Source organism: Anopheles coustani, chromosome 2, assembly GCF_943734705.1.
Source record: "Anopheles coustani chromosome 2, idAnoCousDA_361_x.2, whole genome shotgun sequence".
Classification (NCBI taxonomy): Eukaryota; Metazoa; Arthropoda; class Insecta; order Diptera; family Culicidae; genus Anopheles; species Anopheles coustani.
In genome coordinates, this window is record NC_071289.1 from 25123417 (window position 1) to 25137165 (window position 13749).

Here is a 13749-nt window from a genome sequence, read left to right on the forward strand (position 1 = left end):
GGAAGGTGCCATAGAAGAAACCCTTTCCGCGGGCCGGACGCTGAAATGTAAACTAAAATGTTTTCATCATCCCGCCTGTCCGTCTCGATGCACTCTTCTGGCGGGCGCGGAAAAACCAAGCGGTCAGATTGCGTTCGCTTTTCCTTTCATTCTCGCCTCCCCCATTCGTATTGCTTCTTTCAACTGGAAAATTGCATCGGCTCGGCTGCAGTGGCGCGGGGAAAAGTGAACGGTGCGTTCGGACCGAAGTAATTGATTGTTTACAGATCATCATCCCATAACATCCGGCAACCATCAAACCACCTCCCCCTTTTTCCTTTTGCCCGAAGATAGTAAGACAATGTTGTAAACACATGTCCGTGGTGGAGAACTATTTTTAAACCCGGTTCCGACAACATTCCCCAAACTGCACTGGGAGGTGTTGTGGAATGCAATTCCCACCCTCTTTTCCAGTGCGTTGATGTTGTTTTCCCACCCGTTCCAAATCACCCATCACTCGTCGAAGCACAAGGCAGAGGTTGTTTTCGGGACGGTTTCCCGATCGAGCAGTCAAGTGTCCATAGTGCCGGAAGGCGAGTGCGAAAACGATTACGACTTCGAGTGTAAAACACCCCGAGAGGTGGGAGGATTCTTCCCGAGGAAAGTGGGAGGATGCTGGTCGGGATCAGTACCGAGGGGGTCGTAAATATGTTTCCAAGATCCCAATCTCGATGCAACGGTTGGCATCGGGCCAGTTGGAAAACTGCATTCACCCGGCGCGAGGTGAACAGAAAAGGAAAACAAGTTATTGATGAGATGTTAAAATTAAAATTATCCAAACAAAGTCTTCGTCTATCCCTGGAGATACGGGGAAACCAGGGGACGCACTCTCTTTCTCTCCCTCTCTCCTCCGCCACAATCCGCTGACCGTATTTTTCTTTTTTTCTTCCCCTTTTTTGTTTCTTTCGCTTACAGATTGCCCAAAAATTATTTCGAAGCAAGTGAAGGCCCGAAGAGAGTAGGCAGAATCCCTTGGCTAGAGGTACTAGGAAGCTTCCACTCCCCCCAGAGTCACCCTCCACCCACCCTCCTAAGCGGTAGGGAAACGTAACGCTGGAAAAGTGTCCAATCTGTGTGTGTTGTGTTTTGATTTTACGAGATCCACCGTTCTAAAAGATCCTGTGGGAAGGAGAACTCGAACCAAGACTCGTTTGGAGCAGAGGCGAACGCGTAACCTGTCCTTCGCGTGGAGTCGCCAGCAAGCAATCAAACAGGCGGCACATTCTCGAACCAGTTTCGCTCCCAGGACCGGATCAGGCGGTTCTTCGGTAGGTCCGTAGGTGTACGCCAGGTACCTTCTACCCTCCTGGTATCTCGGACCGGGCATGAACCGGCTCTAGCTCTGGTAAAAGATAGTGCAAAGTCCACCCGTAGGCCCAGCTACTCTACACCCCCACAGTGTGAGCGCAAGGAGCAAAAAAATAAGTCGCTAGTCCAGAACAGCATACAAACACACACACCAACACACCCACACCCGTAACTTCGACGGGACCGTTCAGACACAGCCATGTTAGACCGTGGACCAGTAAGTATTTGAATTTAGCTCACCCATAACGTAACGTAACGTCCTATGCAAATGCGTCGTTCTCTGTTGATCTTGATTGGATCGATTAACTTGTCGGCGGCGATCGCTTGGTGGGAAAACAGTGAAAACCTAATGGGCTTTAAAACGAACCATTTTATGTGAGTCGTTATTATTTGCGATTTATGAACTGTTTCCTGATCTGAAAGAAGGAAAGAGGTTGTGACAGTGGAGTGTTTCACAAACAAATCACATCTTAAGTAGACAAGTAAATTCGGGCGAAAAAAAACAATTACCACCCAACAAGACAACACACACACACACACAACCACACCACGGTTTCCACCATCGTCGGGAGAAACGGTCCTCATTAGCGCCCGCTGATAATGTAATATCTTTCACCTAATGATCGATAAACCGATCGATTTTCCGTTCCACCGCCAGCATTATTTCGAGCTAATGGTGCTTTACTTGATTGAAATCCCATTTTGGTGGCCATTTTTCCGGCGCGTACAGTACATTCAGACGGGCCTTTTCCCTCCCCGCCGTTTGCCGTAAAGATAAGTATGAAAAATACCGATTTGGAAACAATTTTACCATCAAACCCGATTTGGCCGGGTTGGTGGCGAAGTGGCAATTACAAATCTCCAGTCGGTCACACCATCACCCCACACGCCTCCCATGCCGGCGGGTGCCCTCATTCATCGAGGGACGAGGGAGGGAGGAGGAAGGGGGCTTACAGTTAGTTTTTTTTGGGGTGGAAAAATGTTTTCTAATCGTCTTTCGGCACGCGAGCAAACTAAAATGAAAGGTGCAATAAAAGATGGGAATAAAATCATCACGTCTTCGGCTTCTTCCCCTTCGGACCGTGGCTCTTTTTCTCCCTTGCGAGGTGGCTTGGAAGATGGGCAGAAGAAAGGACCACACCACCTTGCCGTTGGACCATTTCGTTCCGAGGTTCGCTTGCTTTCTTCGGCCCTTTTCCTCTCCAGGCGAAAGCAATTAAACGCAGGCAAAATGGCAAGTGCTCGCTTGCACGGATCGGGTTGGTGCATCGGAAAGGAATGGGGTTGCAAAGTCGGTGTCTAATTTCACTGCACATGCACACATATGCACATCCATCCATCAGTTCCGCATGTGTGAATACTTCGTTCGGGTCACTAGTAATTCGATTTTTTCCGCTTTTCCTAGCCCAGCTGGTGTTACGATTGCATTCCATGCAGTTGCATACGGGAGGATGCACTTTTCAACGGTGACGAAAGGGGGCGATGCCAAGGGGTGGTACAAATTGTTTTGGCACCCTTTGCAAATCGCATTTATTGGTTGTCTGAGTTGAACGATAAGGAAGGGAAATCTATCTGCGTTCGCGAATTTTCCTCTCCTTCTTTCGATGGACCCTTAACGTCTTATCTTAGGTTTGCAAAAAAAAAAAAAAACACACACACACATTCCCAAAAATATGTGCGCAATCGGGGCCGACATGAAATACGATTGATTTTTTATTAGTTTTTGTTCCTCGCCTTCGGACGAGGAAAGCCGAACATGTTTCACCAATTTTTCCTTTCCAATTTTTGGCCTCCCGGGGGGTTTCCTCGGCGGCCGTCTAAACCAGCACCACCACCACCGTGAGCCAGTGTTCCATTTAGTGTTCCGAAACGCTGTTTTATGACAACGGCATTAATAACTTTTCTTTCGCACATCTCACTCCGATGATCCATCGTCGGTGTCGGTGGAAGATGAAGATGCGAAGCTCTAGATGTGCAGCACCGTACGATCTGGGCCCGATGTGCGCCACAAACTCGCTAGTTGTGCAGCCAAACACGCACACACACACACGTGTTCAAACAACAAATGGCCAGTTGATCGTGTTGCTGAAATGATCAACTTTTATGGTTATTGACTGACCCGGGAACGCCGGGTGTGTGAGATTGATGGCAGTTTTATGGTCGACCCACCGGCATGAGCTTGGGGGTGGGGGGGTGAGTGGTGTGGCCGCCTTTTTGGCCGATCGTCCGTCCCAAAGGACGTCACATACTCACACACACCGTGACGGCCACCGTGACGTTAGTGAGCGCCGATACCCCCAGGGAGGTATATTTTTAGACGCGTTTCATTAAATGCGAACCCAATAAGTCTTTAATGCTCGGGGACGGTGAGGAGAAGTGCGGGCTGACGGTTCGAAAACCCGGCCCGGATGGAAGTCGTTAATCTAAGTGACTCTCTGTGCAACTGGAGCCGGATGCTGGAAACGATATTATTTTTGCACAGCAACACTACGAGCTTTAGATATTAATTTGTGCATTTGTAGCTTTTTATGGAGCAAAGTGCTGCCTTGGTTGGAAATCATGTAGAGTGGTTTACTTGGTGTGTTTCTAGTTTAAATTGATTTATAGATTGATTGATTGATTGGTTTGCTGATATGTAAGCTTTGGTTTTCATCATTCAAATGAAAAATTGTGCATATAGTTTCTTCCAAATTGAATTAAATCCAAGCAATAACGCATAGTTTTTACACTATGATCGATTTTAAAAAGGGTGGTGTTTTGTAACACGCAAATAAAGTTCATTTTTGGTTTTTTTCTAAGAATTTCAATTAATTTGAACTTAACTTTCGAAACGTATTAACATGATTTTCAAAAGTTTTTTATTCAATAAAAAAACAGAAGCTGAAATCGTGTTCGTACTTAGTTTAACGAAAAAGTAATCATAAACCGTGCTTGTCCCAAGACAAACTTGCAGTAAATCTAAAATATTTATTTTTAGTTTCAAAACAATTTAATAGAAATTATGAAATCATAAAAATGTTTCAATCCGTTTTTTTGGTAAAACTAAGCTTTACCCTCAAATAATTATGATACTTTTAAAATTTGTTATATTCATTAGGAGTCTATCCTTGGCTTTGAAGTAGAATAATATCATTATTCTGAAGATTGTGATTTAATTAAGGTTTACTACGAAGGTTCACATGCACATTTTATCTAAGGTTTATTTTTAACAGCTACTACAGCCTACCACTTAATTAGTGCAATACTCTATAAGTTTCCTGGTATGTTCTAAATTGCCTGTCACCCACCATGTGGCTCATTGGTTGTCAAAGTTTTGACAATTGTTGAAAATTCAATATGTTCGTGTGTAAAATTTTAAATGAAACTGGTTCGATTGGAAACTACGTTATTTTCGCATCATTTCATGTTGGCATGTTTAAAAAAATTAAGGCTTTTTTGTTTTTCCACTTCCATTCAATCGCGTTGTTTATTTTGGTGAAACACCGATGAATAATGAAATCCCATAATGATTTATTAAGTCACCAAACGCCGTGCTTAAATTTTATCGCTTCCAAAATGTTCGCAGGCTGTAATGTTCTCATCGTCGCCGCTCGGTTCCCGCCGTGAATAATGCATGATCCGTAGCTGCGTATGCTCGGAGCCCCGGGCTCGCCCTGAGACAGCATCGACAAATTTGGCCATGAACAAAGCAATGTCTCTGCTACCGCCACGGCCCAAGAACTGGCTGACATTCTTAATCCGGCCCGGTGGCGTAGCGTTGTGGGTTGGCATGGGTTTCTTTATTCCCCGCCTGGAGAACAGGATTGTCAGCTGATTTGCGCCACAGTTGGAACATTCCAAGGGAACCGTCGGCTGCAAACGGCGGGAGGGACACACATGCAAACATTCACACCTACACACTCCATCCCGCTCGCCCCCTCCCCCACACCCGCTATCGAGTTTCGTGCGGTTTGTCTACAGCTCGAATGGTTATTAATCGCCCGCGAGCGGTCGGTGAAGGCAAAAGGAGAAGAAAAATGAAACCGCCTCAGAATGCTCGATCCAGTTGGGCACGAGGGCGGAAAAAGGTTGGCCTCCTCCCCCCCCCCCCCCCCCCCCCAGGTTGCCCGTGGTCTGCGATCCGGCGTAGGCCCGGTTTAGTGGCTCTTATCGCCTTCTCTGCAGTCGAAGTCGGCGAGACGGTGAGACTCGCCTTTACTCGCCGTTTTGCAATCTGCAGCGAACCGGAGTTCCATTATGAACTCACTTTCAAACGCAGCCAGCTCGATCGTGAACACGTGCACGGCGAAACTCCCGCTCGGAAGGCGCGGACACAAAGCAAACAAAGGGTGAAATCGCGAGTGGTTTTTCGTTGCGCTCGACCGAGAAGCGACCCGTGCTCGGAGCTGGCCAACTACGGTTGTTTTTACTGTTGCTTTGATAACACTCATCACGATGATGGTGATGATGATGATGCTGTAAAACACAGGTCAACATACGGCGCACTTCGACGGATCACGGTTTCCTGAGATTTCCAAGTTCCGATCGAGATGCTCGACTCGATCAGCGTGATCTCGCCTCTCGTTGAACGTTGAACATCCTTCGGTTGGACGGCTCGCTGACTCGATTTCCGGTTGCACTCGCGTGCATCCATCGCACAGTGGTCACGTCATCGTTATTGTGATTCTTTTTATTCGCAAACCCCCCGAGGGTAACGTTCTCCGTGATTGACAATTGCGACAACCGCCTTCCGACGCGAAACGATAAGCGCGAGCTTCGGTTCCCGTTCTAGGAAGAAAGAAACCCGAAGTCAGCGATAACCTGCTCTATAAAGTTGGCGGTTTTTAATGTACACCGCCTTCCTGTGTCACAACAATGTCTTCACAGTTGATGGGTGGCCGCTGCGTCGCTGAGATGCTTCTGATAGAGAGAACCCCGCAGAAACGTGCGTCCTTTTACGAGCGATCGGTTTGGCTTGTTTTGCGACGTTGCGATAGTGGATTGACCCTGTCCCTGTACGGCATGAGGCTGCGCAAGAGAAGCGTAAACACTCTACTAAATGATTAGCACAGATTAAAGCACATCTGGTTGGATTTCAAACAAAATGTTTCGTTGCATGATTTATGACTCATAGCACACGAGCGTGTGCGTAACATTATGAGTTTCACATACCATCATAAACTGAACGTTCAGTTCAAGTAATTTAATGAGAGCAGTTTTTCATTATTCAGTTTTTACTTAATATTTTTTCTAAAAGCAATAATGCGGTAGGCATTTTTTCCAAAGAACGATAATGGCTATGAAATTAGTAAATATTTGTTTAAACTTTTCTTTTAAGATGAAATGTCAAATGAAATTTCAGATAATCTGGGCGTTGGTATAGAAATTATAAAATAAATATTTTATATGGTATCTTTAATGACGCAATACACTGTTTTCAGGGCCAATTCGTCGGTATCAAGCTGTTTTTTGTTGGTAGTAGGCAGTCAATTGCACGCGCACGGTTTTTGTTTGGCATCGTTAGGAAATACTTTGGGCTTGTTAAGTTTAACTTTGCCATTATCGGTAGCAACATTGACGCGACAACAACGCGACCTTTTCTCGTCGCGTCAATGATGCTACCGATAATGGCAAAGTTAAACTTAGGCAAAGTGTTTCCTAACGATGCCAAACAAAAACCGTGCGCGTGCAATTGACTGCCTACTACCAACAAAGAGCAGCTTGATGCCGACGAATTGGCCCTGAAAACAGTGTAATGCCATACAAAGTTGTCATAAATTTCCACATTGCTTAGCAGAATAAAAAATGATGGTATTAGTTTCCAATTAGATAAGACGTTTGTCCTCCAATAATTAGACGTTTTGTCTTCCAATAAATACAGGAAAAATTTAAATTGAGAGTTCTGTGGATTATAAACTATTTTGTTTGAGCTTCATGCTGTTTGTAGAATAGAAAGTAAGGTTCTACAACTGTACAAAAATAGAGATTATTTCCAACCTATGAAAAAGATATGTAATTTTTTTAACATTAAATTGAAACAAACCGAACTCTATAAACAAGAATTAATTTCCAAGTGCTATAAAAAATGTTGAATGGAATTGTTTGAATTAGTGGATTTAAAATCATATAAAAGAAATGCTTCTATTTATATGAATTGATTAAAAACATTTGTTTACAAACAGTAAATTTCAAATAATATCTAACATATCGGACATCTGACCAACGGACAGAATCTGCACTGGATCTAACGATTCAATTAAATCTGAATTAATTCATCACTCGATGTTCGACAACTGGTGCAATTGGCGACCTCAAGGTTGCAGAGTGCCGTTTCCCGATTGGCACGACGGATCAGGTGATTTGCACAAAACCTGACCGGCATCGGCAAAGCGGTTTATGCTAATACTCAAGACACCTTCCCGGCCCCCCTTGCAGAGGCCCGAGTTCCGAGTCGCGACACTCCCTCATCCACTCCAGCCGGCTGCAGCTGCACCTCGAGCTGCATTTCTCGAGTGTTTTCGAGTGCAGCCGATCAGAATGTTTGCTTTCGTCGGCCCCAACCGTCGGCGTCCAGCGGTATTGGTGGCGCGTGCGTTGAGTCTGTGTTCGACACAGCGTCTCATCCACCTTCTTCCTTCCTTCCTTCCGACAAACGCTTTTCGATTTCCGTTGCATCACTCGTCGGAAGCGCAATCACAACAAACAAATGTGATACCTGGTGTCCTGGGCGCCCTTCCACTTCACCATCCGGTTCGGCGGAATGGTGATGAATTTTCGCCAAAGTGAGCTGACTGGATTAAATACAATCTTGCCCGTGCCAACCCTCTTTTTATCACCGCGATAAGCCGATGATGTCGCCCATCACCGTCGCCGTCATCGTCGTTGCTGTCGCGTGGGGAGCTTCCTATTATTTTTCCTTTCATTTGAAGAAGCCAGAAAGTGGCATCGGGAACCACAAACCGGCTGCAAAAAAACGATTGTAGTCAAAATTTGTTGCGCTTGATAATGTTTAATTTTCACTGCGCGAGTGGGTACGATGACTAATGCATTGTTTTTTGTTGCATTCTTTTTTTTTACCACCCTCCCTCTGGACTAATCACCGCCCGATTTCACTTTGGAGCTCTTTGGTAACCGCAGCAGGGATAATTTAAAAACCAAAAATGCACATCGGGCGCATTTTCTGGTGGTGTTGGTTAGAGGGAAAGGCCCGGTTTGTCACCGGGGACGGTGTCAAGTTCAAATTATCAGTAGTCCCAATTTGCATATCGATAGAGATAATGCGGTGTTTATGGTTTGCGTGGGAAGTTTCGGGCCGAAACCCGAAACAAATACCAACCAAAGCCACAACCCTTCCCGGTTTGCGGTTGCCGCCATTGCGCCTATCAGACGCCGGGATTTTGCCATTCCCTGTTTTTTTTTCTTCTTTTGATAACGATAAGTGACGTTTGAGTCGCCAATCTCCCGTCGTCTAAACTTAGTGCGGGACCGTGTTATTTTTTATTTTTTCGGCGAAGGCCACGACGACCACGACGACGGACGGCGTCAGGCTTTCAGTTGCAGCTTTTCGGCCGACCGAGCTGAACGCCGAAAGGAAGAGGTCCGCGGTGCGTGTTGTGCTCGGAAAATGTTTGGTTCGGCCGCGTGCTCTTCCGATGCCGGCGTGGATTTGTGTGAACAGACAACGGGTAGGAGTAGGCTATGAGCGCAGCGTGGAGATGTCTCGCAAATCGTTACGTTCGAAGCTGCTCGGATCGAGTTGCCTGTGCGTTATGCCGCAGAAGTGTTTTCCGCTCGACCATGCCGACAGGAAGCCGCTCGTTGCAAAGGTTATAATCGTGGGAAGAGTGCGCGTTTGTTTTTTTGGTGCAATTTTTCTGCTAACGCAAGTGAGTCGTCATGTGCACTACTAACACCTGTTGTGTTTTTTGTTTTCTCCCGCAGGTCCAGCTGGACAACGATAAGGTGCGAAGGGAGCGCGACGCGACGGCGCATCTGTTCGACGCGCGGCCCGAACTCGCCGGCCTCAGCAGCGGCACCAGGAACGCCTTCCGGGCTGGCCGCAGCAGCAATAGCACCAACAACAACAACAACAATAGCAGCAGCAGCAACAGCAGCAGCAACAACAGCTCCGCCATGATTGACGCCCACGGGAACGCCCTGCCGCCGCTCAGTCCCTCCAGCAACAACAACTCGACGACCGAGTTGGAAAATGACAAACCGATGCTGCCCATGACGCCCGCAAGTAAGTAGTAGACTCCGAGTGGTGGTCCGATTTTCGCCCGGTTGTGCAATGATTTTTCCGGACCACCGGGAGAGGGCTTTTCCACCGCGTGTTTCGTCGGCAACGGTGCGTGAATGTGAAGGGGAAACCCTATACGATGGCCGCAGGATACGTGAGAGTTCGAGTGACCGAAGCAAAAAAAAAAACAACCGGAGGCTTATCTGTGCACGCACACTAGTGGAAGCACGAGAAAAAAGTACAAAAAAATGGCGAAACAACGTGTTTCATCAACTTTCAGGCTCAGCGCCAATGATGCGGAGAACTTTTCGTGGAATAAACAAATGGGAAAGGCTGCTTGTTAGCACGTTTATAAGCTGACCAACGCAGAAGAAACGTGTCCAATTTCAGGCGGACAACGTAATCTTTGGCTAATGTTTTCATTTCGGAGTAAAGTCGGTTAATACGTCCTTTCTATGATTTCTGGTTTATGAAACAAGTTAAATAGTTGTATGATGTAGTGTTTGAAGGAAGGATTATGGTGTACTACAAGCCGCAAAGAGAAGTAAATACCTGATTTGGTTTTATGCAGTCATGTACTCTACAAATCCAACAGGGGTGTAAATTTACAATTTTCTAATGAAACAAAGATAAGATTGCAAAGAGGAGTGTGGATATAGCCAGCGGTTTAATCTTCACTACGATAATGCTACACTAGACGACACCTTCAAAGAAATTAGAAAAATTCGCGAAGCAGAAGCTCAAATTGAACCATCATTCGGACCTTGTCTGACAAATTTTATGGTTGGGAAAAGTTTCGTTTCGCAGCACTCGTTTCGTTTAACCCTTTTCACATTTCTTCTATTAGTCATGAGCGGAAAATACTTGCTTTCAAACGGTGGAACGCATTTCCATCTTAATTTTTTACACCTAGTTGAACTTGGGGAAGTTTTCTGGTTTTGACAGACAACTATATTCACATTTTTATGTTCTTTCATCTGACATGTTAGTTTGCTACCGGTTCTGATGTGAATAGGGTTTTTATTGATTTTTTTTCTTTGCATCCTTGGTCCTGAAAAAATAGGTTCAAGGGAAATTGCTGCTAACGCAAACAGGATACAATCAACATACAACATTAAACATAAACAGGTCTCAAACATCCAATCAGTCCGGAAAAAGGATGAAATTTCTATTAAGTATTTTTTTACTATGTTTTTCCTAAGTTCATAGCAAAACACAACACACTTTTCCCCACACACACACAACCACAACCGTTTGAAAAGCAAATGGTCTTGAACCGGAGCGAGAATAGAAATCCGCAAATGTAATGTATCGTGAGCCCTTGCGGTCCGTTTGGAGCTCGGGCACCCGAAACCGAAGTTCATTTCCACAGAAATCCACTTGCCAACGCCTTTTCACCTGCTGAAGGGTGGTTAGTTTTTCCACAAAAAATGGCCGCCTTTACCCAGGGCTAAAAAGGTGGAAAATCGAATCAGAATGATTTTTCGCTCCACCGCCCGTCGGTTTTTCGAGGTAAAGTTGTATTCATCGGCGATTTCGTAGATCGAATGTCAAGAGGGGAAAAAAGGACATGGACATCCTGTGCATCTGTATCTGTGTGTGTGTGGGTGTGGGTGTTTTATTTTACATGCGGTTTTGATAGATTTTTTCACACGGGAAATGGTACAAAATTTACGTGTCTTTTGATATACTTGTTTTGCATTGCAATATTGTGCTATTTATGTTGCAATATTAAATTTAAAATAAAATAAAACATAAACCAGACAACCCGTGCAGAAATAACCGACTTCTAGCGGTGCCATCAGAACCATACTTCGGCCTTCTACTAATCGCCGATGAAATCAATTCAATTATTTTGTTATAGAGTTCGTCCTGTCGTTTATCGAAGGGCGCCTAGTTCGGGTTTTGCTAGTTAAAAATAACTTATGAATATGTCGATGTTGTCAAATGCGACTCCCGTTGTTTTTATTTTTCGTTTGACGTAACGCTACCGTAGTCGATGTTAGGCGCGCTCGAACGGCACAACGGACCAGTTACAGCAGGTTAAAATAATCGAAACCCGTGAAACTGGGAGGATACATCCGCTGGGAAAACCAGGGCCATGAGCCGGGGTTTGGTTATTGCACTATCAAATCCTACCGACAAGCCCGATCTAAGCCCCAACAAATACACCAAACGGTTCCAAGACGACGAAAGGGCCTCCCTGTAAACGTCGGTCCACGGTCGGTTTGGGTTCCCTCGGGAGGAAATTTGTTTTTTCTTTCATCCCTGCCCTCCATCGGCAGCGATACGACGGAACATGTTGCGTGCCGTGGCCTTCGGATGGCCTGTCGGGTTTTCCGAATTGGCTTTCCCAATTCCCTCCGGAACGAAACTGAACCACTCCGACGGGTTCGGCCGGAAGGGAGGCGGAAAAGTGATTAGTGTCTAGGGTTTTCCGACTGCCGGTGGCGGGCAATTTGCATACGATGTCCTGGCCGATCCGCATACGCCCAAAGGTGGACGACCGCGAACGACAATGTCCGGGCGGACCGGAAATGTTGTGGGCAAATTCTATCTTCCCCTTGGACTTTTTAGAAAATACATTGTAACAATGTTACGGCAACGGTAACAAGGGTGTGAGCGTGTTAGCTTTGGTATATTGGGACACAGTTGCTATAATAAACCCCTACAATGTATTTTTAAAACAACCATACAATGTACTAAATTATTGAAACAAATATGGCATCAATGCTTAAATGTATTATGTGCTATTTACATGGTTTTGTATATCATTTCGTTTTGTTATCAAAACTGTTACGATCACAATTGCAAATTATCAGAAAATAAATATTTTCCCCGTACCAAACGTAACCTTCGAAGGATTGTGCATAAAGTCCCGACGAGATTGTTGAACCGCTTCGTTTACGACAAGCCATGGGGTCATAAATAGAAATCCATTTGATTATATCCTCCACTTGCCGTACCAGGTGCGCGCGTACCTTTATCTAAAGCTGACAGTGTCATGTCATTTATCAATTGCCATCGTCAATGCGCCAATCATGGCGGGTGATAAAACGAGCACAGTAATCCACACGGTCTACAATTGCACACAATAACCTGTGTAACGCCACAGTTAGTTGGAACCAACCTTGGAGAGAGCCCTACCAAAGATCAAAGGCGGTACAGGGGGTGGGGGAGGTGTCATAAGGAAATGTTGTTAATATCCTAACTCCTGACATGAACGCTGGAAAAATTCTAACCTTCGCGAGGGGATAAGATGTAGTTCTGGGAAGAACATTTGATGAAGAACGTTCCGTCCGCTTGTTTGTAGCGTGTCACAATTCATGAACATATTGCGATGTACAGACCATATTCATACGGCACACCGGTTTGCAAAGTCATGCCTTTTTTTCGCGTGGAAAAAGGATAACGTTCCAAGGTCAGAGTGATGTTGCGAACGATGTTGTGCTGTGCACGATGATGAAGCAAAGCTAACGTCTCTCGGATTCGGTGGCAGAAAATGAAACAATTTTAGAAGCAACTCCGCGGATTAAGCTGACACCAAGACGTTTCCTTCCGCCGTACCATTGGTAAACATAATCAAAACGACATACGTCTCATGATTCACCGTACGGAGTCAAACAAACGAGCGATGACGGCTTGCTTGGGACGTCTTTTTCCCTAAACCTGGAGCCTCCAAGAACCACCTCTTGCTTTCGTGTGTTCCGCATTGTGAGGTTAGTACAGACAAGATACGACACACATCAGATACAACGGCAAACACCAGCGCTGCAGGCTCGATGGCACGTTGGCACGCGGATTGCACTTATCCTGGTGTGTGGTGCAAAGGGCCACTTTGCAATTTACATGATGCCGCCCTTTTTCCTCGGCAATGAAGGGATGGTGTGTGAGGGCGGGAGTCATTGCGGTTTGGTTGCAGAAGCTCACCGTCCCCCGGAGGTTCACTCACGTGCCTTGCCTGCAGGTTGTGAATTATAAATAACTGATACACACGAATGTTACTTCCTTCCATGCACACTCTACGTCTTCATTATCCTGAAGAGAGGAGCCCAAGGGGGGGCGTGAGTGGGCGTGTATGCGGTGTAGGAGGGTGCTTACGGTTGGTTAGTGGACTTTTTCGTGAGGACCTGGGCTGGGAGTGGCCGCGCTCAGGAAGGTGTTAATTTAATATTTCCCGTCTT

General features: G+C 45.7%; 1 protein-coding gene across 1 annotated transcript in view; it reads left to right on the forward strand.

The window, feature by feature from the left end:
• Positions 1-13749, forward strand: part of LOC131266412 (dual specificity tyrosine-phosphorylation-regulated kinase 4-like) — a 69795-nt gene that overhangs the window by 41619 nt on the left and 14427 nt on the right. Inside the window, exon 3 of the mRNA XM_058268924.1 lies at positions 9268-9568. Within this exon, the coding sequence (XP_058124907.1) occupies positions 9268-9568 (301 nt within the window). The remainder of the gene's footprint in view (positions 1-9267; positions 9569-13749) is intronic.